The 27,608-nt window shown below is 27.1% G+C and overlaps 6 protein-coding genes and 1 long non-coding RNA gene across 7 annotated transcripts; 3 read left to right on the forward strand and 4 right to left on the reverse strand.

The window, feature by feature from the left end:
- Nucleotides 1-396: 396 nt before the first annotated feature.
- LOC113553226 (probable small nuclear ribonucleoprotein E) lies at nt 397-1,797 on the reverse strand. The gene is made up of 2 exons (XM_026956439.1): nt 1,564-1,797; nt 397-685 (listed from the first exon to the last, which is right to left on the reverse strand). Exons 1-2 carry the CDS (start codon nt 1,651-1,653, stop codon nt 494-496), a joined length of 282 nt encoding a protein of 93 aa, XP_026812240.1. The 5' UTR covers nt 1,654-1,797; the 3' UTR covers nt 397-493.
- A 1,154-nt stretch (nt 1,798-2,951) lies between these two features.
- Nucleotides 2,952-4,430, reverse strand: LOC113553721 (thioredoxin domain-containing protein 9). The gene is made up of 3 exons (XM_026957205.1): nt 4,247-4,430; nt 3,914-4,100; nt 2,952-3,855 (listed from the first exon to the last, which is right to left on the reverse strand). Exons 2-3 carry the CDS (start codon nt 4,088-4,090, stop codon nt 3,376-3,378), a joined length of 657 nt encoding a protein of 218 aa, XP_026813006.1. The 5' UTR covers nt 4,091-4,100; nt 4,247-4,430; the 3' UTR covers nt 2,952-3,375.
- Nucleotides 4,431-4,722: 292 nt separating this feature from the next.
- LOC113554314 lies at nt 4,723-5,830 on the forward strand. Its single transcript, XM_026958100.1, has 3 exons — nt 4,723-5,165; nt 5,236-5,443; nt 5,504-5,830. Exons 1-3 carry the CDS (start codon nt 4,820-4,822, stop codon nt 5,745-5,747), a joined length of 798 nt encoding a protein of 265 aa, XP_026813901.1. The 5' UTR covers nt 4,723-4,819; the 3' UTR covers nt 5,748-5,830.
- A 737-nt stretch (nt 5,831-6,567) lies between these two features.
- LOC113551182 (phosducin-like protein) lies at nt 6,568-7,499 on the forward strand. Its single transcript, XM_026953265.1, has one exon. The coding sequence runs from the start codon at nt 6,697-6,699 to the stop codon at nt 7,456-7,458; it is 762 nt and encodes a 253-aa protein (XP_026809066.1). The 5' UTR covers nt 6,568-6,696; the 3' UTR covers nt 7,459-7,499.
- On the reverse strand, nt 7,448-9,240 carry LOC113551181 (cyclin-dependent kinase 7). The gene is made up of 8 exons (XM_026953264.1): nt 9,187-9,240; nt 8,980-9,039; nt 8,807-8,915; nt 8,554-8,726; nt 8,183-8,488; nt 7,890-8,062; nt 7,690-7,811; nt 7,448-7,577 (listed from the first exon to the last, which is right to left on the reverse strand). The coding sequence occupies exons 1-8, from the start codon at nt 9,238-9,240 to the stop codon at nt 7,537-7,539; spliced, it is 1,038 nt and encodes a 345-aa protein (XP_026809065.1). The 3' UTR covers nt 7,448-7,536.
- Nucleotides 9,241-12,335: 3,095 nt separating this feature from the next.
- Nucleotides 12,336-13,781, reverse strand: LOC113551595. The gene is made up of 3 exons (XR_003405135.1): nt 13,661-13,781; nt 12,672-13,087; nt 12,336-12,526 (listed from the first exon to the last, which is right to left on the reverse strand). It is a non-coding gene; the product is annotated as an uncharacterized LOC113551595 (long non-coding RNA).
- Nucleotides 12,559-27,306, forward strand: LOC113551594 (attractin-like protein 1). Its single transcript, XM_026953927.1, is given in 23 exon segments — nt 12,559-12,999; nt 13,689-13,892; nt 14,634-14,762; nt 14,977-15,173; nt 17,333-17,506; nt 17,578-17,657; nt 19,114-19,444; nt 19,539-19,722; nt 20,498-20,812; nt 20,890-21,051; nt 21,167-21,353; nt 21,442-21,612; nt 21,676-21,859; nt 22,070-22,237; nt 22,979-23,122; nt 23,230-23,379; nt 23,572-23,736; nt 24,972-25,188; nt 25,270-25,348; nt 26,035-26,109; nt 26,111-26,173; nt 26,241-26,355; nt 27,146-27,306. Coding segments are annotated over 23 exon segments (3,921 nt in total). The 5' UTR covers nt 12,559-12,733.
- Nucleotides 27,307-27,608: the final 302 nt, after the last annotated feature.

The raw sequence follows: 27,608 nt of genomic DNA on the forward strand, positions 1-27,608 counted from the left end.
TTTACGTAAAATAGCTAATGCACAATTTCTTTCCAGTGGTCAAAGTTTTAAAAAAATGACTGTATAAAAGTAAATGTTTATCAAATAAATATAAATCTAGGGAGATAATTTGCAACTTCAAAAGTCACTAGTTTGAATTGTTCCAATAAATAATAATAATGTAATGATATCTAATTTACTTGATAGATAATTATTTTGTTTTTTCTTCTACATATTTATCTACACAGCACAATGGTTATATTATACTGTTCATGTGGATAAGCTGTTCAAAACCCAGGGAATGTACATACAAGACACAACCCATTTTCGTAGTCTACCCATAATATATATATCACATAAAAAAGAATAGTTTTTTTTTTAATATCTTGAATACTAAATAAATATTACTGCAAGTTATTCATTGTTTAAGTTGTAAGTATTAAGATATTTTATTATAAATTTATATTACAGAGGATATATTAAAGTTAAATTTAATTCAGATAGTTTTCTTGTTTTATCCAATAGATGGAGTCATATTTTGTATTAATGTAATGTTTTCTCCTTTCAATAATATGCGGCCAACAGGTTTGCGCGAGTCAACTTTAGTATTAACTTCACAAGCTTCATCCAAGACCAGATTCATGTATTCATCAAAACCCACGATATGTCCTTCAATCCTTAAATGTATTTTTTCCTGAAGCCACACCTATGATTGAAATACATAATTAAATTTTTAGTGTCATTTAAAATTTTTTTAAGGAGCAGATATCTAAATAGTTTTAGGTATTATTGAAAACTAATACAATAGTATATCAATTACTAAACCTAGGATGTATAAAAAAAAAGGTTATGTTGGTTGTTGAGTTACTATCAACCTTAAGTACTGACCATATTTTTGAGTATTAAACAATTTTTTTTTTGTACTTGAGCAAATTATTTTTTTTATTGACAAAAACAATCTTCTATGTTTTAATTGCTATAAAATTAACAAAGTGGGACTATATATTTAAATAAAGGCTATTGCAACTTAAAAATAAATATATTTCTCATTAAAAAAAAATCTAGCTAGTTATTTTAAATTTTGACAATTTTATTTGATTTTTGTTGACTTGAAAGTTTTAAAACTTGTTATTGGACTAAAAAAATAATATAGTTTAAGTATTGCACAATAATACACGTTATACAAGCTAGTTTGATTTGAACAATAAATTATGGTCAGCCAGTAGTATTTAATTATAATAGAATATTAAAATTTTTAGTTAAACTATTGAATATGATAAAATACACATCCAATAGATTCTATACTTGGGAAAAATTTGATAGGTAATTAATTATTGTGTCGATTATGGAATTAAATGTATTTGGATAAAAATAATATTAATTATAATTTTTGATTATATTCGGTTTATACTTAATCAAAACATTTACAAAGTACACTGAGACAACTGACACTAATTATAAACCTTGTTTCACTGTAACAGGACGTATGGTAAGCTTTTTCCACACGAAAAATCTATTTGACATCTGCTTCCCTAAATACGCCACTACTGAAATATGTTAATTCACTATATTTGAATAACTTACTTGTACTTTAGCACGATTTTGCAAGTGTCGGAAGATAAGGTTAATGGGCTGTACCATAACCTTCTGTACTTTTTGAGGAACTTTATACATTTTACTTTTTAGAAATAATTCGTTTTAAAAATAAAAACTTGTAAAATCCAGTAATTTGTAAATACTCAACTGTATTATTTGATATTGTTTTAGTTATATAGTTATACTTTATAGCGTCAATAAATGGCACCGCACAAAATTATGATAACTTGTTTTTTGGGGTTAGCATTTAAATTGTTAATACGAGTATCACGGCTGTATACATAAACTAAAAATATCGTTTCTTCCAGGGGATTAGTTAGCTCAGTCTGTTATCTGTTCAACAGAACAGATTGACTCGTTGACTGTTTGAAAAGACTGCCGCAGCACTTTAAAAATTCATTATTATACCTATTATGTTTAATTTTTAATAATAAATAATTGTATTCAAAATATTGTGGGTTATACATTTATACGGACTATTATTTAGTACGTGGTTTATTTTATCCATATCATAGAACATGTTCTATGACAATATTTACAGAACTAAAAATAACATCAACGTAACCAATGAAGTGTACTATGTTTTGTGGTACTATAGTAAATACATAATACTGCACATGACCTATGAATCTATGATGCCATATTGCTCCACATGTATTGTTTGCTTTTCACAAACAATACAAACGTAAAACATGACAGATTTTCTTACAGCAGAACACTATATATAACCAACTTTGTATTGTTGCAAGTACAAGTATTTTTAAATTTAATACTCATTATTTGCTTAAAAATTAAAATCTTTTAAAAATCGACGACCGATAACAGATAATATTCTTACCCTAGAGATCAATTTACTTTAATATTAAAGTTAACGACAATTCGTTTTACATATTGCATGTGTCTCGTCGCTACAATAATTTTTCATGTTTATTTTTATTATCACTCAGGTAAATTGAGTTTAGACCCAAGTTAATAACTATTATTATTTATTATATTGTTTACCTCTGTATTTCTATTCTTATACAATATTGTATTTGTCATATTCTGTGATATGGAAGTGAAATGCATATTTATTTACATTATAGTTAATAAAATAAAAACTCATAATCAGGAATAATAACTGCATTATAAATAACAAGTGAGGGAAGTTCAGTTGACCATTAAAACGAATATGATATAAAAAAATGTAATGCATTAAATATATTTGAATAATAAAAAAATAATCTAGGTATCTTTTTAGTTTATATATATAAAAACCAATTCATTTTAAAATGGTTATTAACATTTTACTAGTTTTGAAATAATTTAAGAGTTATAAGATAAGATCATTACTTAAAAATAAATTAAATGTTGGGAATAAACTAATCTTACTGGTGTGACATGCATATTATATTCAACTTGAAAACAAAAATAAATTAGCACCTTTTTTTAATAGATCTTAAAAAGTATTTCAAAAAGATTTTAAAAAAAGATAGGTAAAAATAAATATAAACATGTAAAATATATGTAAATAAAGTATCATATAAACTTGATGACTACTGATTTTTTGTAGGTATAAGCAACTTATATAAGAATTTTTGAAACAATAAAAAAAATAATAATATTATAAGTTTATCAAGAATAAAATAAAAATCATACTTCGACATTTAATGTATGAAAAACCTTGTAGGAATGTATAAAATATTCTACAGTAGTGGTTAAGTAAGATAAACAATATTATAAGTAGTGTTAGGAAACATTAATTTTTCATTTGATTAGTGATTAGATGATTAGTATATTAATTTAACATTTCAGACAAGATTAATCTGAATCTAAACCATCTGAATCATCATTTCCTACATAACCTCTAATTTTCTTATTTTTCTCTAATAACATTGTTCGGTTGTTCTTGACAACATCTGGTGGATTAAGTATGTCTCCCTTGTAATCAATAACTTGTGAACGTGCTAAACGCCATTCCAACATCTCTGTTGAGAAATCATCACAATTCCCCAACTCAGTAAAACCAACAATAAAATCTTTGGATATACTATCAACTATTGACACAATAGTTGGTATGACACGAATCTTCATTCGTTCTGTCAGAAAAGGAAAACGTGTAACATTTAGTTTAACAAAACGTGTTTCCAAATGTTGTGCACACAATATTTTTAAATGATGATCAACAATTTTGCATCGAGTCGATCCATCTTTATAAAAATGTAACACCATGTTTGGACTCAATTTTGATTTTTCGAAGAAACTTTTTTCATCACTTAATTCTTCATATTCTCCATGTCCCTGAGAAACACATTTTATAATTAAATAAAATACAGATAATAAATAAAAAAACTTATACTTTAGCCATCCACTCTTCCTTCTGTTTGATCATTTTTTTCATCTGTTGTAAGCGGTGTTCTCGTATGTTTTCAATACTATCTAAATCTAACTCATCAAGTTTCTGTATTTCCTGATCAAGTTTTTGCTCAATTGTTTCTGCAACTTTCAATAATTGTTTTTCTAGGACATTCTCCATTTTAAAAGATCTTAAAAAAAACAACAAAAAAAGCACATAATTATTTAAATATCTGTCATTTATATTTCAATAACACTGCTAATTTATTATAAAGCTGAAATGAGTATTAAATAAACAAATAAATGAAAAAAATAATAATATTTTTTGATTGCTTACAATATTTTCAACGTAAATAATGGAAAGTAAAATACTAAAATGTTAATATAAATATTATATTACTATTAAAGATGAACGTTTAAAATAAAATAATTAACAATTTTTAAGGAACAAGAATATTCACGACTGTCGACCACGATCTTAAAATATTACGAAAAAATAATAATACGAATTACGACCCACTCGTCATCACACTGGCACACTACAGTACTAGCATTGATAAAGAATAAAGATATAACCATGGAACAAAAAAATATTTTATAAAGATCTTAGAATGAACCACGATAATATATATATATATATATATATATATTAGGATAATACTATTTACAAACTTTATGCCAAAGAGTATAAAGATCTAAGATAGCATTATTCTATTTCAGCCAAGGAACATAATTCTATTGTTAATTGTTATGTTATCAGATTATCATTGTATTTTATAAAGATAAAAAATTTTAAATTTGTAAACACTAAACCGTAAACAGCAAGTTCATCGATCATCCTAATTCCAGATCAAACATTTTTTAATTTTTTTATTGTATACCTAGCTATTTTATACTAATTCTTGATAATATGGCTCTTAAAATGAAAAAATTCGAAAAAATGATTCGTGGAGATCATGTTCCTGAACAGAAATCTTACGATAAACAAGAAACTATTAACGAAATAAGTTTTAATGAATTAGAAGCTCTTAAACAACACATATTTGTCAATTCATTAAGTCATATCAAGGATGATGTTTTGAGAAAAAAGTGCTCAGATATAACTGCTCATTATAGACTTTTTAAAGACGATGAGTCACATTTTAAAATAAAGGAGCTATCAGATGATGAAAAAGATAAATTTGATAAATGCATTGGAGAGTGTATACAAAAGGAGTGTGTTCTGATTACTAAAGAAAAAGAATTCATTCCCGCAGGTATGCATTATTTAACCCGATTGGGTATTTTATATAAAAAGTCTTAATATCTATATCATTGTTTTTATAGATTTGTTAAAGTTAATTGAATCTGAACCAGTTATGCCAAATACTATTAAAAATAAATTAGATAATATGCTGACTCTTTTGAATAAGTATACGAACAATCAAAAGGAGATACAACATTCTATACTTACATTATTAGATAGTAGCTATATCAATATTTTAGAAGCTCAACAACTATCTAAAAAAGTAGATGCTCTTAAAGCTAATTCAAGGTAAGAAATAACTTGAATTTTTAAATTGTAATTTTCAATTTGTTTAATTATTTTTATTAGTAAGTTGCAGAATGATATCATCAGTAAATTTTCTTGTTCAAAAGAATTATTAGATTCATTGGAAAAATATTACAATGCTAAAGAAAAAAAATATGAAACAGATTTAGCCAAGTTTGAAGAATTACAAAAACTACAAGATAAATATGAGCTTGTAGATGGTCCACAGTTTAAAGACTTGGTTAAAAGATTTAAACAAACCCAGGAAATCATTAAAATCAAAACAGAAATGCTTAATAGTTACTGAAAAATAATTTTACATACATATTTATTATTTACTGTGTAAAGAAAAAAATTGATTATGTACAGTTATGTTAAACGTTTAAAAGTTAAGAATTATGAATATGATTTTTACCTATTTTAATATGTATTAGATAGTTTTTGAAATAATTAATAATTAATAAATGTAAAAACTTAATATTATGTTGGAGCATTAATCACCCCTTCATCAATATGAAATTGTCTATAATAACTCATCTTCTAACATATATATTTTTATATTACATTATACAATATGTATTATGGATTTATATATATAAATATATGGGATGTGAATAAAGGATAGGTACCAATAAAAGCATTAAATTTCTATTCATGATAGATCTTTAGTAGGTGTCTTTATATAAAAGTTAATTAATCTATTTTATAGATGTTCTTTATATATAAAAAAAAATGTTTGATTGCATAATTTACTCAGTACCGACAATACCATGGACTAAGATATCTTAGTCCGTGCTCAATACCATTGGAATAAATGAACTTAATGTATATCATAAAGATACTTTTATTTGTCACTGATACAGATCACAAGAGGTCGATTGGAAAAAGTAGAAAACAATAGTCGCGGTACCTGTGGTTTTACAAATTTGTCATAAACCTAAATAATTATGGCTATGGTTTTATACACAATTGAATTTCGAATAACTGTTATTTTATTTTCAAAACATCAGCAACGTTTAAATACAGTGTTACCACGAATAGATAATAATTGTATTTAATATTATGCGGTGTACCGTTTCACTATGATAACATAATCGTCGTAATAGTATTGAATATTGATTAATGTTTACTGTTATTTTATTTGAGACTAACACAATTGAACTTAAATTTTAGGAATTTAAGCAATAAAAATATACCTAATATAAAATAGTATTACACAGTGTTTTTCTATTACTTTATTAATTTATATATTCACCATGACAGATTTAGAAAGTAAATTGCTTGGTGAAAAACTTCATTATTACTGCAGTAGCAGTGATGAAGATGAGCCAATGCTCGACAGGGATCCTCCCAAACAATCAAAGTCAGATTGGGATGGGATGTCGTCAAACACTGGACCAAAAGGAGTACTCAATGATTGGGAACAATACAAACGACAACAATCTGCTCAGAGAGTACAGCGAGAAAAAGATGTATTAAAGCAGATAAATGATATGGCTCTAACATGCAAGTCAGAAATTGAAGAATTGGATGATCAATTTCTAGCTGAATACCGTAAAAAACGCATGAAGGAAATGATGGCCAAGACTCAAGAAGCACCAGAATTTGGTAAAGTCTTTGATTTATTAACAGGGGATGACTTTTTAGTTGCTGTTGAGAATGAAAATCCCAATGTAACTGTGATTGTGCATGTTTATGAACACAATGTGCCAACATGTTCAATAATGAACTCATGTTTGAAAGTTCTTTGTCATGAATTTCAAAAAACAAAATTTTGTAAACTAATTGGTTCAAGTGCTGGTATGAGTTTAAACTTCAAAATGTGTGGTGTTCCAGCTTTACTTGCATATAGAGCAGGACAACTTGTTGGAAACTTTGTGCGTATTACAGATGAACTTGGTGATGACTTTTATGCTGGTGACGTAGAGAACTTCTTGATCGAACATGGTGTTCTTTCCGATAAATCGTGTATACCTTCTATAATAACTAATGATATTGACAATGACGATGATATTTAAATTAATTTTAATGTGTACAAAAATATAATATACAACTTTAATATAAGGAATTATTTCTTATTTATATGCTTAATATACTTATGCGAAGTTATCAAAGACTAAACGTTTTGGTTGTGTTCCTGAAACAAATCATAATTTTTATTTATATTATTATTCATAAAATTAAATATACTTTTAATTAATGAACATTTGAAAAAAATCATTTAGTATTTTAGTTAAAATTATAATTGCCTCCTTCTGAGTAATCAGTAAATTTTCTTTTTTGTCCTTTTGCATCCTGATCTTCTGGATTACTTTCTCTAATACAGGATGGTATTGGTAGTTGACTGCCTAATGAAGGTGGCGGTCGATTACTGAAAATGTAAATGAAACGTTGGTAAACACATAGATTAGATTAATTGAACAGTTAAAATCTTGAAATCCATATTAACCTAAAGTATGGCATTTGTAATGCTTCAGAACATGTAGGTCTCATCAATGGATTTACATTGAGCATACCACCAATTACGTCTAATAATTCATTTGGAGCTGCAGTGAATATTTCTCTTAAAGGAATTGCTGGAAATTTTTTGAATACCACATAATCAGATAATTTAGCAACACCCTAAAAATAAATATTACAAAGTTAAATTTACTTGTTGATTCTTTAATAGATATGATAGAATATATTAAAGTTTAATATACAAGAAAATATTTGTATATAAAAATAATTTAAGATTGTTACCGGCCAAGTCTCTTCATTTGGTGATCCTAGGGTAGTAAATATTTTGGTTAACTGGTCTAAATCAGATTCACCAGGCAAAAATGGAACTCTAAGTAATAGTTCTGCTATTATACAGCCAACTGCCCAAATATCAACAGCAGGTCCATATGCCCGGGCACCAAATAACAGTTCTGGAGCTCTGTAAAATCTGGTAACTACTCTATGCGTGTGTAAACGATCCGGTGTTCCAAATCTTTTGGCTAAACCAAAATCAGCAATTTTTAATATACCTTTTTTATTCACCAGTAAGTTGTTTGGTTTTAAGTCCTATAATAAATTAGTAAGGTAGTTTTAATTTTACATGTATTTCATTAAGTAAACGCAATTCTTACTCTATGTAAAATCCAATTCATGTGTAAATATTCCAATCCTTTTAGTGTCATTATTGTATACGCTTTAATGTGGGATTGAGTAAATACTATTGATGAGTCTTTGATAATAACTTCAAGATCTGTGTCCATAAAATCATATACTAAAGATATGTTTGACAAATGACCAAAAACATCTAAAAAATGTTTAAACAAATATACCAATACATTAATACATTTTTAGAATGCTTACATATTTAATTATTAAATTGTATACCAAACAAAGCAATGATATTTTCATGATCGAGTTCAATAAGAAGTTTTATTTCTCTGAGAGCCGTACGATTAACACCATCCTTAGCGTCTTCTACAGTACCAACTTTAATCTAAAGGAAACAATAGCTATTTAAAATATATAGTACAACTATAATTAAGTCTAAGGAAAATTACCTTTTTGACAGCTACAATGTTGTTGGTGACTAAATCTTTAGCCTTATACACCGTAGCAAACTAAATTATACAAATAAAATAAAATATATTCACAAATATTATTTTTATTATTTTAATCCTAAATAACTTGTTATAAAATTATATAAATATTTCATCCATATTGTCAAAAATTAATATTTAAAAGAAATACAATTTATTACATATTACCTGTCCTTCGCCCAAAAATTCAATGATTTCATATTTTTTTGATTTGGAATCCATTATAACAAAAAAAAAAAAAACGTAGAAAAATTGATAGTATTTATAAATTAGTAAAATATTCGAAATGTGCAATTTTTTTAGAAATTTAATTCAAAATGGTTGTTATACAATATATTATAAATATTCATTACACAAACATACTCAATCTACTGAAATACCTAGTATACCATGACATTATGTTTCAATACTCGCAAACTAAACATCTAAATTATGAGTACAGTATGGTGAATAAGCAATATAAAATATAACCAATTTAAAAGATTATTCTGACAAGTTACTCATCGTATTCTGTATTTATAGTGTATACTGTTTACTAGTGTCTCGTATATTAATAATGGTGGTAACTGAAATAAGCAAATCAACAACTCACAACCACTAAATCACAACTCTCAAGTCACATAAATAGGAAGTTACTGGACGTACATTTTATATAGAAGTATTGTAATTTGTACTGTAGTATTATTCTGTATTCAAAATAATGATAGTATCTACCACGGTTCACAGTTATCACTTGGTATCATTCGAAAGTATAAACCTAACCTCAATTCATATGTCATCTTAAATACGAACTAAGATATAGTCCGTGGTTCAGTGTCTTTAATCATGATTCGTAATCACAATATTTTCAGATTTTGTAAACTCATATATATATATATATATATATTAGTCTTATATTAGTCTTCATGTAAATAACTGTTAAACTAACTAAAAAGTTATTTATTTAAATTATTAATAATATTTTTAATAATTATCAATTTCTTATCGCTTTCTTATGTCAAATCGTATCGTATCGTCCTACTTACTTACGTGAAACGCGATCATCCATAGCCAAAATTACACTATTTAACACACTCACTATAATTAATTTATGTCCAAATTATTTATTACATTACGTAAATAATATAAAATGTTAATTTTCTTCCAAATTACAAAATTGCATTATCCTCTACCGTATCTTGTAATGGAATTATGGATATAGTAGAAACATTTATACTATTTTCACTAAAATTAATAAATGCATAGGCCCAATTAGGGGGCGCTTAGGGTGTATTAGCTAGCCCAATATTAAAATTAGTACCCTCAAATTTTTTTTATAATATCACATTCAGCAAAAATTGAACGCTTTACCCAGAAAATGAAGAGCTTAAGTACACTCAGTTTTTTTTATTGAAATGCGCCTATATGACATTTTAAATTTATTTTAACTGAAAAATAAAAAAAAAATAGATAACCTACCAATTAAATATTTTTTTTTAACTTGAGAGTTCTCCCTATGTTCTCATATCGGCATAGACGAAGTATCAATAGTACTCGTATACTCATTAATATTAAAATGTATAAAATCATTGACAAAAAAATACTTATTAAAAATAAATCGTTCATGCCGTTCATGGGCCTAGTTTGAACGTTGTCAAAGTAAAGTTCAATTAAGAATATTAAGATAAATGTATATTATATAAAATGTAAGACATAATCGAATTCAATAAAATTGCGGTTGAGCTAATTTTTTAATAGTTGTGAATTTGTGATCATGTTTGGTAGTATGGTTAACGGGTTAAAACGGTTAAGTATAACTAATATGTTAAAGAGAATAGAATTATTTTATTATGTTTATTAGACGGGTCGAGCCCAAAATATAATTATTTTATTTTACTACAAACGAACTATCAAAATATTTAAATTTCTAATGAATAATAATACATAATTTATATGAATATTAATAATATTATACTAAATTTTTCGTATTGTCGTAGTGCAAGGGGACTAGATAATTTTGTTTAGACAACTGTTTCTATTGTAGCTTTATTACTTTTAACTTCAACATTTTCTCGAGAACATTTATTTTGATATTATTGTTTACTAGTATAAGACAATTTTATGGAACAAATCACCCAAATAAAATATACCTAATTAAAAATTGCCATTAAATAAATTTTATTGGAAGATTTCATTAAATGTAGATCCAATGGTAAACTACACGTTGGATGATGACGTTTTTGATTCTTAATTAATAAAAGTAAAATTATTTTTTTAAATAAAACAAATTCTTACAACTATAAAATTAAAGAAAATATTATATATTACAGAATACAGGTTATACTATTAGAAAATTAGGCCCATCAATAAACTGTGAAAATTATATACAAGTACAATTGTTATAAAAATTATTAAGTACGGAATATAATTACAGACTAATAGACTGTGGTCATTACTTATTAGTAAAATATTTTTTCATTGAAATTACTAATTATTTTTTTTTAAATAAAAGTTGTCTTGTATGTTCATCAGATTCATCAGAAAGTTTGTAGAAAGTTATTTAATTTATATTTGATGTAAAAAAGATATTTATTATATTGACTGATAATATTAAAGAACTATATATATATGTAAAAAATTTGGATAAGTATTATTTACCAATAAATTATTATTATTATCAATGCAAAATGCAATAGTAAAAAAATCTGTATTTACACAAGCTTATAATTAATCTAAATATGTTTTAAATTCTATTGCATATTTATAGTAAATAATAATATACATTTAGACAATATATATAGTCGTATAAAGGTAAAAAACTTTAAATTTCTACGAACAATATTCTGCTCAACAGAAAATCTGTTTTGTTATACTTTGTATTACAACAAAAAACCAAGCTAAAAGTCTAAAACCATTGGAAATGTTTTGGCGCTGTACTGGATGTCATTGTTATGTGAGGAGGCACAAATCAAACAATATTAACAAGAAACAAATTTTCAAAACTATTATTTAAGTTTTATGAATATTTTTTTTATTGCAGGTAATGTTATGTTAATATATGACGTCTGTAATGTACATGTATGTAATTTACATGCCAAGATGACTAGTTCTCCTATAGTCAATTAGTTCCTCGTGATTATTTAGATCCCCCGTTATCTAGATCCTATTCGTATCATTTAGATTCATGAAACACAGATATAAAAAATATTGTGTACTCTATTTTTATATATAAGGGGATAAAAATAATGGATAAAAAAAATATTAATATTAATATTATTTATTAATTTATTTATTAATAATGGATTAAATCTTAATTTGTTTGTGACTTTGTGAGCTGTGTTTAGATCAAGGGAATTTAGTTAATAGGAAGTATAGATGGGTGACTACATTATCTTAATCCTTAAGCCACAGTAACAACTGATGACTGTGTTTTCTGCTTGCGTATGCGCGCGTGCGACGAAGACGACAATCTGACGTGATTAGAGAGTGATGGAGTGAGATAACAACGAGATCGTCTAGATTCGGAACACTAACAAAAAAAGTAAACAATAATAATAATAATAATAATAATAAGAAGAAGTAATATTAGTTATTACTTATTAGTATTTACTATTTAGTACTAACTAATAACTATTAACTATTATAATAACTATTAGATAGGTAAAAAGGAAAACCTCGAGTTCGCCGTCGCGAAACATTCAGTAATTCGGTCAGACGACGACGATTGCTGCACGTCATGAAAAATGACTTGTTTGACATGTTTTTGTTCCTTTTCAAGTCCAAATATCGACGAAAACGGATTGTCCCAACAATGACGACTACGACTGTTACCAATTTTGCTCTGTTACTGGTACTCGTTTTTGGTATGGTATCTGTGGCACAATGTTCACTGGACCGGTGTAAAGACGTCGAGTGTGGCAATGGCATCTGTCTTAATGGAACGTGCCTGTGCCATGATGGATGGCAAGGTCCGCAGTGCCAGTATTGCGGTGGAAAAGTCAAGTGAGTGACCACCACATATTAAGTACTGGTACCATAGTTGTTTTGTTACGACACAGTGAAGACATCTAGTTTACTTATATGTTTGTTCCTGTAATGTGGGTCAATCAGTTAGCATGTTACTCGATGGAATTGATGGTTTTGATTCATCTCCAAGAGTATTAGTTACATTTATACATGTCCATATAATATTTACGTGATATTTTGTATTCATGACCTAGTTTAATAATAATTAATTACTAATAATTCTGAAAAATGTAGATTTTATTATTTATATTAAAATGTTAGTTTTTAAAACCTTTTAACCTGTTAACTTCCTTCTACTACAACAATATGTAAGTTCATAAGTGACAAATTATTAAGTTTACCATATTATGGAAAATGTAGCACTACAGCCAATTTGAATTAATTATAATCTTTAATTATACAATTTACCAATAGATACTAAAGTATTAATTATTGATATTGTTTATTAGTTATTAATTTATTATTGAAATCTTCTAACAAAATAATAAAGTTTAAAATTAATCTTAATTTGTTTGTTATAAAATAATTTTCATTAAACAGAATAATATTTAATTGAAACCATCAAAAGTTGAATTTTATTCGAGATATTATTTCAATATTGTTTAATTTCTATATAATATGTAGTTTTGTAATATACCTTATTATTTAGTTCAATTTAATTTCAGGTTAAATGGAACTTCTGGCTTCATTTCTGATGGTATTGGTAACTACTCACTGGATGTGAAGTGTAGTTGGCTTATAGAAGCTGGAAATTCCACTAATTCCACAATCAGATTGCATTTTGAAGAATTCATTACTGAATGTGGTTGGGATCATTTATATATATATGATGGTGACAGTGTTCACTCTCCATTACTTGGTGTTTACAGGTTTGTATTATTCTACAGTTTGAAATCCATAATAAAAATCACTACAATATCTTTTGAATGACTCAAAACTGAAAAAAAAACATTTAATCTCGGCTCGAGTCCATATTATTGTACAATCAATTATTTGCTTACTAATATAGTTAATATTAGATATTAGCTGTAAGGAGAAAACACAGAGCATAAACCTAGCTACTACCGGTTATTACATGCAAACCATTATCTTTTATTGTATAGATATGAATATATTTAACTATATTATGTATATCCACTACTGTATGATTCATTTAATATAAAACACTGATTATTTCAAAAACTATTCATGTTTTTAAATATATTTTTGTTACATAATTTTAAGTCGTTAAAAATAACCTTTATCAACAATTTTTTATTTTTACAATTTTTTATTGTTTGTAACAAATCAACTTGCAAACCTATATAAACATATTTCTAAGAGTTCTGGTGTTTTCAGGTGTATAATGATAATAAGTGTTGTTAGTACTAAGAAAACTCTCAAACAGTTCATGTTGTTTGTTTAGGTATGGTTTTTCAGTACAATTTATGCAATTTTTATTTTGATCGGTATTTGAATTTCTCAATTTTTTCATTTACAATAGGTAGTATGGGTTAAAACTATTTACAACAAATATACATTATTCTCTGGGTCCCATAATCAATTTCTATAGTATTAAAACTTTCATAAAAACAATGATATTAAAATGTGATTACAATGTTTATTTGCAGTGGTCTTATGTACTCAAAAGATTATTCTCTGCAGAGTGTACCAGAAATAGTTGCTCATTCCGGATTTGCACTATTACATTTCTATAGCGATATTGCTTATAATTTATCCGGTTTTAATATTTCTTACAGGTATGTTAATTTGTATTTAATAAAATTTATTAGACAACAATACAATGTCATTTTATGTAAAAATGTTAAAATTAAATTAATTATCGAAGTTTATGTAATTAAAGCATATATATTATCTATGTAATAATAAAGAGTATTAAAGATAGTATCTTTGTAAACATAGAATTGATTTAAATATTCTTAAGAATAAGAACTTATATATAAAATATTTTAGTTTGAACACATGTCCAAGCACAACTTCCTCTAAAGAATGTTCAGGACATGGTGTTTGTGTAGACTCTGTATGCACTTGTGATGCCCAATTTATTGGTGAAGCTTGTCACATTCCAATTTGTCCAAATAAGTGCACAGCCAGCAATGGTATATGTGATAAGGAACAACATCGCTGCGTCTGTAATCCAAAGTATAAAGGTAAATTATTTATTTAGATGTGCATTCAATTCTTTTTTTTTTTTTTTTTTATTTGAATGAAAATGTACTATCTATACAGATGAGTACAATGAGTAAATGAATGGAATATAATATATAATATGAGGTAGTGAAAAGAAAACATTAGTTTCACAATAAAAACTCCTGAGCACAAGTGGACATTTTAGAAATAAGTAGTATGTGCAGTGGCGTAATTGAGAATGTTTCATGGGGGGGGGGATCAAAATAAATTTGTATAGTGAGCTTGTGGGAGCTTTGCCCCATACCCCCCTTATCTGCGTTTTGTATAATTTAATAACTTAACACATATCAATATAATCATTCTATATTACATAATACTATAAATTTACAAATATATTATAAATTGTTTTAATATTTTATAATATTATGTCCAGATTCCTGGGATTTTTAGCAAGTTCATCAATGACCTCTTCATTTGAAAGGTTAATGTCATTGTGAATTGCCAACATTGCTAGACTATTAAGTCTTTTCTACAAACAAAATTAAAATATTTTTCTTATTAGATATTATGAAAATGTATGTTATTAAGCAGTAAGCACAGGTGCACAGGTATTATAATTACTAACCTCTAACATACTGTTTCAAAGATATTTTTAATTCTTTTATGGCTAGAAAACATTCTTTTAGGCATACTTGTAGAAACTGAAAGTGTGCATAGTATTTTTAAAATAAATTGCACATTTGGATAAATATCGGCATTACGCACATGTAATGCTTCAATTGCAGTTTTCATAATATTGTTTATTCGTCCAAGTTTTGTCTTCCACAATTTCAATTCTGTAATTAAATTGTTCACATCCAATGAAGGTGAATTAAATTCAAGTAATTTTCTAAATGGTAGAAGTTAAATGATTGAAATTAGAAGTTAATGTATAGGAATATATACTTTGAAATCCTATAAAAAATTATATGTACATGTAAACCATTAAAGTTTGAATTTTAATAATATAGATTTGAATATGTTGTCTGAGTGATTTGTTTTTAATTTTATAGAAACTACAAATTTAAATTAAAAATACTATAATAATTTAACTTAAAAATACCTTAAGAATTTTCAGAATGGGTTGAAAATCTTTCTTCTTGTTGTATAAAAAAGTCCAGTTAAGGTATTAATATTGATACTTTGTAGTGTTCTTCAACACTTAAATTGGGATCTGGATTTGCTCGATTTACTTGTCGTTTAGATATTCTTATAGTACTCAAGAATTAAAACGAAATAGACCATTTATTTTAAAATCATACTTATCGTTTACCGATTAAATATTTATAACCCATAGTCCATATTAACACAATTAAATTTTTTATTTTTCTTTTAGTTTAATAATAATTAATTATAAGTTTGTATTTGAACTATTTGTAGGTATATGACAATATAAAAATACAGCTCATGGGGGGGATCTATCACTCCATGTCCCTCCACCCTCGTAATTACACCCATGAATATACATGTTAAGTGTGATGTGTGATGGGAAGATCTCTGTAACATTCACGTTTCAGACCTCTGGTTGGATTGTTATGTGTGTTAGAAAGAGAGGATTTTAATTTGACTATGAATGTTCTGTTTAAGTACGATTTTAAAAGTAGAACTTAGTAGTAGTATGGTGTCATGAATATTTTTTTAAGCTTGAATAGTAAACCATTGTGCCAGACGGTTTCTTAAGTTTGAGCTATGCCAAAGAAAAGCCCTGAGCAGTATTTTTTTTTTCAAGAGTTATAGCAATGTTGACCACTATAGTGGAGTTGATGGAAAGTAACACATTAGATATGGAAACCAAATTGGAAGTTTGAAAGGGCATTTGGTTCAAGTATAAAAGTTACAAGTTTTTCAAAATAATTTTCAAACCTAGGTAGTAGGCTGATTGGTCTGTAAGATTTGGCCATATAAGGTTGTTTGCCTGGTTTGAATATAGTTATTATGAGTGCCAACTTCCAAGTGGTTTGGAAGTAAGATATAACTTTAAAGATGTAAGTGAGAAGAATGATGGTTTTCAATAGGAGGTTTTTAACTGTTTTGTTGTTTATAAGATCATGACCAGATGACTTATTATTTTGAGGTTTTTTAATAATTGATAGAAATTTACTAGGATTCAATTCTATATCAATAATTGTGTTTTTTGTAGGTGACGACTGCAGCCAAGTAGCTGAACATGGTTACTGGGAAGTATTAAAGACAAGTGATTTTGTTCCTCAAGGATCTGCTTCTCATACAGCAGTTGTATGGCAAGATTCTATGTATATTGTTGGGGGAGAGTCTTTTAAAAAAGGACATATGTTATATGTTTATGATTTCAATGGTAAGTTACTAATTATCTATCCATGTTAAATAATGCAATATAATTTTTTTTTTCATTTTATTTTATATCAGGTCATGTATGGGAAACTCCTCATGTAATAAGCAAAACAGCACCAACAATACGATATGGACATTCGTCTGTGCTGTTTGGTGTATGTAAATTCTTATCTAAATAATAATATAGTCAGTATTGTAATAAGATACTCTCAGTTAGTATCTAGATACAGATATAACCATCTTAAGAGTATCTTAAAATACTTTTAAAAACAAACTATTTTCTTTGTAAATATTTAATATATTAAAGTAAAAAGGTTGTATTTGTAATATTTCTTAAAAGTATCTTAAGGGGCCAACTTCAATATTTGTTTTTATGTCTATCTCCCACATAATATAGGAACAAAGATATTCCGTATTTCTACGATTACCTCTCTTTGGTTCAATTTAGGGCAAAGGTACCTATTATATATTTTATAAAGACAAATATTTTTTCCTATGCATTCATCGGATAGATTTAGTATTTACATTTTTGAATAAATTATTAATGATTAAAAATCTATTTGGTGAATGCACATGGAATATTTTTCTTTATAAAATATGTAATAAGCACCTTTGCTCTAAACTGAACCAGAGAGTTGTTCATGGAAATACGGAATTTCTTTGTTCCTATATTATGTAGGAGATAAACAGAGAAAACAAATGCCAATATAACAGCTCCTTAAACAGTATATATCTATAAGTCTTAAGTCATTATTTACAGTATTGTTATCAATCATTATTATTCTATGTACCTAAATATTTAAAAATTATCTTCAGAACTTTATAATCCATAGTCTAATTTAATTAAGTTTTCATTGAGCACTTAACAATCTGCAATTTAGTAAAATAATAATTATTGTATCTTAAAATGTATCTTAGATACTTATATAGTTCTATAAGATACACAATATTTTGTATCTTAGATACAGATATATGTTCATTTTTTTAAATACTTGGATACAGTAGAGGTGCATAGTAATATTGCTAAAAAGCGAAAGTTAACCATACAGTATATAAGCCACAGTTTCCATATAATAACATTGCCCTGATTGCCAGTGTCGACTAATAGTGTTCACTTTGTATTTTGACGATCCATAATTTTGACTGGCAATGAGATAACGTTTTGAAATCTATCAGGACAATCATGTAATATTTCATTATTTACTTATTTGAATAATAACTAATAAGCTTATACTATTTCATTCTTATTGAGTTCAACCCGGCGTTAGTTTAGTCATGTAAAATGTATAATTATTACTACTGCTTTTTCAATGTAATACATAAAATATATTGAAAATGGGGAGCTCCAGTGTGATACCTTTTAGAAATGTGTACCCGTCGACAAAAATGTTAAATGTAAATTTAACAAATCTCTCTCCCCAATCTTATGTAGTCTTAAGTTATAAACATATTTGGTAGAGGTGTTGGGTGGTGCTAAAAATGATTCTTGTCATCGGATACTGATAATGCTAGGCATAGTACTGGATATAAGTATCTAAATATATTACATTACTGAATATAGAAAATACATTAAATGTTAATAATGTTGTATAAAATTACAATTCTTTTTAGGACAAGATATATGTTTTTGGAGGAGTAAAAGAAGATGGTATTGTGTGTAATGAACTATGGGCTTATGATATAAGTGCAAAGTCCTGGGAAAATGTTACAGTCAATACTGGTTTTTGTGAACGTAACCTTATGAACATTGGTTTCACAAATCAAGCTTTGTGTGGACCATTGCGTAGTGCTGGACATACAGCGACACTGGTGCCACCTTCGTTTATATCACAATCTACTTCGTCTGGGTCTGGTTCTAAATATGTAACAGAACGAATGATTATTATTTTTGGACATTCTCCTACTTATGGTTTTATGAATTTTGTTCAAGAATATTATTTTGGTTAGTCACTAATAAATATAGTTATTTAATAATAATAAAACTGTGTTATCTGTTAATTTGATTGATTAATAACAATATCGATATTTTTTTATAGGTACTAGAGAATGGGCTGTTGTAAAGACTAAAGGTTATCCAGTAAAAGGTGGATATGGTCACAGTGCTGTTTGGGATTCTGTGACAGAACGTATTCTTGTTTATGGTGGCTATGTTTCAATGAGCCCTCTTCAATCGGCTTTATCTTCAAAACTTTATGCATATGATCCTTACTCGCATACCTGGTAATTCATATTTTTGATTATATTTCTTAATAACTTCTTCAATTATTTTCTTTAGTTTCCTTATACTTAGGATTTGGAAACTATAGAGAATAATTAAAAATAATGTCTCTTAAGTGACAAAAAAATATGATTCCTAGGAGCTAGGGTACCCATCTTATATCTTCGAAATAGTATCCTCGGTCAAAATATCTTTTAACCTGAATTTTTTGTATTATATTTAATTTATTAATAAATTATCTTACATATCAAATGTAAACTATTATATATTATATTATTAAATTATTATACTTTAACTATATTTTATACATTAAATAATTATTATTGAAAAAAATCTAATCCATTTATCATAATTCAAACTTAAATCACTATTGTACATTAAAAATCTTAATAAGTAAAATAAAGTGTTTTTAGTTTTGATTGCAGAAATAAATAATCACAAACATTTAGGAATTTCAACACAATTTAAAATATTTTGAATTTATACTTGTATTTATTTTATATATTTTTAGTACCAGTATCATAAATAATATTAATGTATGAGGTAAATGATACATAAAAGAATGGGGATTTTGGGAGTTACAAAATCCACAGGCTTTTTTGGTATGGAAATCTGTCAAATCTCAAATATAACAGTTAAATTAATAAATGTGTCCCCTGAAATCAGATGTATTTAGGCCCTGGGTTTACTTGTGATTCTTATGAAGCAATTTGGCAGTAAAAAAAGATTGATTACAGGAAAATAAATAAAAATGTTTATTATTTATTTTTTAAACAGGTATTTAATGAGTGATGGTCCTAGTGGTAGGTTCTTGCATAGTGGTTCTATGTTGAGTCCTACTGGAGGTTTAATGTTGATATATGGTGGAAACATACATAACGATACTGGAGTAAATTTGGTTTCATCTGGTGGTCAGTGTTATACTGCACAACCATTACTTTATGATACCTATTGTGACTCTTGGACACAAATGGCATTGCCTTCAAATTTATTCACCAGTCTCATGCGATTTGGACATTCTGCAATAACATTTGAAAAATCTATGTATATTTATGGTGGTTTCAACGGCCAAATGCTCAATGATATTCTCAAGTACAAAAAACCAAACTGTTTAACATCTCTAGTGTTCTTACTGATGAATCATACAACTTTAATTTTTTTGTGTTTAGATTTTCTCCTGGAAATTGTTCATCAAATAATATGATAACTAATTGCTTGAATAGTCGTCATTTTGGTGTTAAATGTGTGTGGGATAACGAAAAAGCCATTTGTTTACCATTTTCAGAAATCCCAGCCATGCCACCCAGCATAGATTTTGAATCAACTTACAGGTAATATAAATTTAATCTTACATAGAAAAATAAATAAATGTTCTTTTTTAATCCTTTAAAATAATAAAAATTGACAATATTAAAATATATTGCTTTATAAATTAAAAAATTCTAGCCGTTGTCCGGAAGAGAGTAAGTCCCAAGTTACTGGAATTATTGATCAGTGCAAGCGGCAAATTACATGTGAATCATGCGTTCATACTCACCGTTGTGGCTGGTGTCCACTGTCAAATTCTTGTGTTCATGATATAGAGCAATGTACTACAATGAATAGAGATGATATTCCATATCGTAGTGAACGTGTAAGTATATAGTTTGATAGATCTATGTCCCATACATACTTCTATCTAAATTTTAAATGTCTAATATATATAATGATTGTTTTTGCAGCCAATAACATCTGGTTATCAATGTACTAATGAAAATACTGACCATATGCGTTGTAACCATCTTCACTCTTGTCAATATTGTGTTACTCATTCTGGATGTCATTGGAATTCCAAGATTGAAGTTCCTATATGTGTACCAATCACAAACAAATCCATGATCCAAGATTTCACTGTTAGTTTTTTCTATCATTATTTTATAATTACAATTTAATAAACTCCATAATTTTTTACATAGTCACCAGATGTATGTGAAAGTGTTTGTGACCATTATACTGAGTGTACTAATTGTACAAAAGATGAATGTATTTGGTGTCAGAATAATGAACGATGTATTGATAAAAATGCATACACGTCTTCATTTCCGTACGGTCAGTGCAGAGAATGGACAACAGATGAACACCGTTGTAGAACTTCACCAGGTGAGTAATTACTAATGCTGATGATCAAATTTACTAATATTATTGTATTTTTAATGTTTGGTTTAAAGCTTAACTATAATATAAATAATGTTTTACTTGAAATTGTGACTTTTGAAGTGTAAATTGTAAAAAAAAAAAATAATGGTTATTATATATTTAGTAAAAAAAATAGAGCTTCTGTCTTTATTTGAAATCTGTAAATGTTCTCAGGTAATTCACAGTGCAATTACTATAGGACTTGCATTGACTGTCGAGATGATCCAGAGTGTGGTTGGTGTGATGATGGATCGGGTACTGGTTTAGGTTCATGCATGGCAGGTGGCAATACGCCACCCCAATCTTGTGCTCAAAATAAATGGTATTTCACTCATTGCCCAAGTGAGTATTCAAAATATAGCATTAATTTGTATTAAAAAAATAAGTGTTCTACAATGTTTTGTGGATTATTTTATTACATAGTACTATAGTGTATAAGTATTTATATAGTCATAAATGCGCTATTTCTAAATTTAGATATTGGTATTATAATAATGGATTGGTTTTATTAAAAAAATGTTTGTAATTTTTCAAAATTATTTAGAAAGTCCTGGGAATTTCCTCTGTGAAACCTCCCTTAATGTTGAACATTCGCAATACAAATAAATTAAAAATAAAAATGTTGAATTTTGAAATATGTTTTATTCTAAAATTTGATGAAACATCTAAAAATAAACACAGGGTCTTATAAAACCTAAATATTCATGTCTCTATTTAAAATAGATATTTTTTTGATTTAAAAGCCTACAAACTATAATGAATGTAATAAGCAAGCTTATAAATATCAAGTATGCATAAATAAACTTCTTCATGATATGATATAAGTCTGAAGAAGAAATAAAATGTTAAATTATTTTAATGAACTGAATATTAAATAATTTTGTGAGATATTATTCAAAAAACAATCAATATATTTAATTTTTAAGAACAATAGGATTATTAAGAATTAGTAAAATTTAATATTCAATTTTTTTTTTGCTTTAAATAAACATATTTAGAATAAGTAAAACTACTATTTTTTTTTTTTTTTTACATTCTGTGGTATTGTTCATACTAATTTAAAATTGTTTACTAATTACACAGCTTGTCAGTGCAATGGCCACAGCACTTGCATGAACAATACTGACGTGTGTATACATCCATGTTCAAATAACACCGAAGGTCAAAATTGTGAGACATGTATTAAAGGATTCTATGGGAACCCAGTTAATGGTGGTGAATGTAAAGGTAATGTTTTGTTTGATCAATTATTCATAATTATTGGTATTATTTTTTTTTTCATATCAGTGGGTAGTAAAAATAATTAATTATATTCATGAATTTTAATATTATAGAATGTCGTTGTAACAATCAAGGTAACCATTGTAACCAAGAAAATGGAAAATGCTATTGTACTACAAAAGGAATAATTGGAGATAATTGTGAAAAATGTGATACAAACAACCATTATCTTGGAGACCCATCTAATCATGGTTCCTGTTTTTGTAAGTAAAATATCTAGTTTAGCCATAGAACAAAGCAATATCTATTGTTTTATTATTATTATTATTATCATTATTCTATTGGGTATGTCTAAAATAATAATAAATAACAATAAAATACATAAATATATGCTTCCCTAATACTATGTTATTTAATATTTCAAGTATTACAAAATGTTTTATTTTTTTTTTTAGACGATCTGACCATTGATTATCAATTTACATTCAACCTGTCTAAAAAAGATGATCTGAGATTCACACAAATCAATTTTCAAAATTCTCCTTCTAAGTCTGATGTGGACGCTGACTTTAGCATCACCTGTTCGGTGATGGCCAAGATGAACATCACTGTCAAACCTGGTATGATTCAGTAAAAAAAAATATATGTTTATTTGGATTTTTAAAATCATATAGTGCTATATTTATCTACGATGACATTAAAACTTAATTGACCTGAGGCCCATCATTTCTACAATAAAGTTATATTTGAAATTAACATAGCTATTTAAATTTTTGTCCATTATAAATATGGACACATTTTGTATAAGTCTTTCAAATGCTGACATATTAAACAATTTAGATTTCATGTAATGGGTCTTAAGAAAAAAAACCAACCGTATAAAAATTAGTTCATTTTTATAATTCCTAAAAGATATGTAGTTAATAATTTTAACAAAAAGATAAAATTTATAATATATAGGTACTATAAAAGGAGTTAGAGTGTTTTCCTAGGTACTAGGTATACTGTAGTTTGAACATTTTAACTTTTTAAATTATGTTCAAATTTACTTAATTTCAATGAAAAAGTCATAAAAATTATTATGTATATAATTATATTTTTTACTTGAATAGTTTGTCTGTGATTTCATATTGGTTTACTTATATTCAGTGTTGTAGTAGATAGTATACTTCTATCAATAATTTACGCATATACCCATACATTTTTTTTAAAACTACACCATTGATTATATTAATGAGTCTAAAAATATTTCTAATCAAAACTGCACAAGCATATAAAATCTCATATGATAACCAATATAAAAAAAAAGTTTCCCTTTTATTTTTCAACATTCAAAATTTAATATAAATGTCTTACAACAGTAGGTAATAACTTATTTTTATTTGTTTACATTATTATTTAAAATACATTTTTTGTTTATAATCCATGATATATTTTATTATTATTTATTAATATCATGTTGGAAATACTATTTTGGATATGAATTTTGATAGAATACTTGAACAATTAGTATTTTTAATTATCATTATTTTTATTGATATTAATTTACATTTAAATTTTAAATTATCATTAATTAGGTACTAAGGCATAGGCACCTACATAATATTAGAATGGATTAATATTTATACTGATAAGGTATGTTTTTAAATTTTTTTTATTGCATTTAACTTTTAACTTAAGAACTAAATAAATTAAAAAATATTCATGCTGTCTCTCCATGATTTGGAAATTGAACATCGATTAATAAAAATAAATTGTATGGTATATATTACATAAACAGTATCAAATATTCTAATCAATATATTATTATTTTACTACTTGTAAATTTCATTTTTATAATATTTCACATTTATAGCATCTGGACCAGAAAAGATGCTACTACCGTTACAGAACTGCACAAACTTCAGGACTAAGTTTTTAAAATCCGAGTATATGTTTGGCACCGGCGATAACATGTCACTGACAACATTCTATGTTTACGTTTATGATTTCAAACCTCCGCTTTGGATACAGATATCATTTTCTCAGTATCCAAAATTAAATCTTCAACAGTTTTTTATCACGTTTTCTTCGTATGTATCATTTGCTTACAATATGTTCTGCAAATATTACTATTAATGTTATTATCCTGTATTTTTATTATAACATTGTAGGTGTTTTTTACTTTTGCTGTTGGTTGCTGCCATATTGTGGAAGCTCAAACAGAAATATGACATGTACCGCAGGAGACAGGTAGGTCTTATTATTTTTAATAATAAAAAAAAATATCTGTACATATTGTCTCCAACTCTGTAACAATACTAAAAACTCCAATTACAATAAAATTAATTTTTTTCAAAACAAAATCTTATGCACAATCATTACCATTTTATATTTTAATTTTACTTTACTAGACTTATAAAATTAACATTTTTTATACAGAAGTACTAACGTTTTAGAAACAATTTCATTGTAGACTCCCTTCCCACCCTAATTCTTTTATTAAAATCTAACCACTTGTACAATATTTGAAAATTTCTGAAAAGAAGTGGGTAGATTGTAGGTGTATATAATAAATGTCTAAAATATTAAAAAGACCTTTTTAATGAATAAATAAAAATATAAAATGTCTATCGACTCCCTTTGCGTTTTTATGTAAATAATGTTGTATCATATATTTTCTTATTGTGCATTTGTACCATAAAGTACAGATTGTATGTTTCTTTAAAAATAATAATAATATGTATTGTGACAGTATGTATTCTGAATCTGATGGGTGAAAATTTGAAATACAAAAAAATCTGTGATTGATACGAATACCTGTAATCTGTTTCAATCTAAAAATACTCAATACGTTAGGTTATGTGTACGATATATGTAGCTGAGCGTGTATACAAATGTGTGACAATATAATAATATTATGATTTGTTTGCGAGTAGAGAATGTTTGTGGAAATGGAACAGATGGCCAGTAGACCGTTTTCAGTAGTCGAGGTGGAAATAGAAAAACGCAACTGCCATTCATGGTAACCAGATACCAACCATTTCCGTATCGAGCAATTTGAGAAAACGCAAAATCGTATGTTTTAATTATAATTATTATTATACTGTTAAAATTTGTGTGCTTAAAATATATGTTGATACAGGACGTACCGAATCCAGTGGCCTTGGAACCCTGCGCCGGAAATCGAGCAGCCGTATTGACGTTGCTCGTCAGACAGCCTACAGGCAATGATAGATTCACACCACACGGATATTCAGGTACGTCACACACGTCATATTAAATATCTAATAGGTACCTATTCAAATTTCAGAGTTCTTTTATCGCAATCCATGTAATATTTTAGAAAAATGTAAAATAATACCTATATGTTTGACGTTTGTTTTCAACTAAGAAGGTGGTTTCCACAGTTCGAAGCTCGTGGCTTGGGGCCTTGGGGGATGTGACTCGGGACTGTATTGAGCATTTAGACTATAATATACTATATGTCTATACAATGTATAGTATACGTATATTATATATTAGGACATTAAGTTAGAATTGCTCGGATTTGTTTTGTCCCTATTGTTTTATTAGTAAATTAAAATTATAATTTTAAAATCATTGCTACTCCTTTTGAAGAAAGGATGAAACCATAAAACAGTATGTTTCGACAAAACTAACGAACCTTAAAGATTGCGCATCTAATGATTCTAATGTTTATTATATTGATTATCTACCTATAATTTTCACACCGTGGGAAGCTGGCTTTAAACATTTAAATACAAATAATTAAAAAATGCCCTGTATTTACTTAAGCCGGTTCCGACTTCAGTTTCAGGCTATAAACCTTATACAATTCTCACGGCATGTTTCTGATAAATCACATAAGCCGTGAGCCGCGGGTAGAAAAATTTGAGAGATAATAACATGCTTTATCTACAATATACATCATATATGTCGTTCGTTTTTCTTCATTTTTTGCCAGAGTAGTTTGAAAATGTAATATACTTGCTACCACTCAAATTAATATATCTTTGACCTTTGTCATGTTTTTGTCATTCAATTCAGGTCTGGCGATAGCGTCTGCTCTGGTTGTGGTGGGTAACGTCCAACATTCCAAGACCAATGGAATCGACAACGGCAGTTCTCCGCTGCCGGGAAAAGAAGACGTCCGCTGGACTGGTAGGGGTTTGAAAGCCAGCCAGCATCCAAGCGAAGCGCGAATTTAAATTTACGACGACGACGACGACGACATTCAAAATCCCTCTTCTCTTCTCCGGCTTTGTCCGTGATTTTTTCGCGCTGCAGCGTAACATAATATAATCGTATAAAACAATACCTACACCGATATATATATATATGTGTTGTGTGTATAGTCGAACCCGATAAGACTGATGAGATCGTATATATTATTATAATATACGTTTATACGGTGCATTTATGTAATACTTTATTACTATTATATTTAATATATTATATTATATACAATTAATACTACTACTACTACTGATACTACTACTATTACTACTAC

Source organism: Rhopalosiphum maidis, chromosome 2 (assembly GCF_003676215.2).
Source record: "Rhopalosiphum maidis isolate BTI-1 chromosome 2, ASM367621v3, whole genome shotgun sequence".
Classification (NCBI taxonomy): Eukaryota; Metazoa; Arthropoda; class Insecta; order Hemiptera; family Aphididae; genus Rhopalosiphum; species Rhopalosiphum maidis.

Excerpts from the sequence above, each read along its gene's own strand:
- LOC113551182 (XM_026953265.1), top strand. The coding sequence starts at position 6,697 with ATGACAGATTTAGAAAGTAAATTGCTTGGTGAAAAACTTCATTATTAC.
- LOC113554314 (XM_026958100.1), top strand. The coding sequence starts at position 4,820 with ATGGCTCTTAAAATGAAAAAATTCGAAAAAATGATTCGTGGAGATCAT. Across the intron at positions 5,166-5,235 it reads AAAAGAATTCATTCCCGCAG|ATTTGTTAAAGTTAATTGAA; the intron begins GTATGCATTATT and ends TTGTTTTTATAG. Across the intron at positions 5,444-5,503 it reads GCTCTTAAAGCTAATTCAAG|TAAGTTGCAGAATGATATCA; the intron begins GTAAGAAATAAC and ends TATTTTTATTAG.
- LOC113553721 (XM_026957205.1), bottom strand. The coding sequence starts at position 4,090 with ATGGAGAATGTCCTAGAAAAACAATTATTGAAAGTTGCAGAAACAATT. Across the intron at positions 3,856-3,913 it reads AGGAAGAGTGGATGGCTAAA|GGACATGGAGAATATGAAGA; the intron begins GTATAAGTTTTT and ends TGTGTTTCTCAG.
- LOC113551181 (XM_026953264.1), bottom strand. The coding sequence starts at position 9,240 with ATGGATTCCAAATCAAAAAAATATGAAATCATTGAATTTTTGGGCGAA. Across the intron at positions 8,489-8,553 it reads TGAATTGGATTTTACATAGA|GACTTAAAACCAAACAACTT; the intron begins GTAAGAATTGCG and ends AATTTATTATAG. Across the intron at positions 7,812-7,889 it reads TTACAAATGCCATACTTTAG|TAATCGACCGCCACCTTCAT; the intron begins GTTAATATGGAT and ends TTACATTTTCAG.
- LOC113553226 (XM_026956439.1), bottom strand. The coding sequence starts at position 1,653 with ATGTATAAAGTTCCTCAAAAAGTACAGAAGGTTATGGTACAGCCCATT. Across the intron at positions 686-1,563 it reads AAAATCGTGCTAAAGTACAA|GTGTGGCTTCAGGAAAAAAT; the intron begins GTAAGTTATTCA and ends TTTCAATCATAG.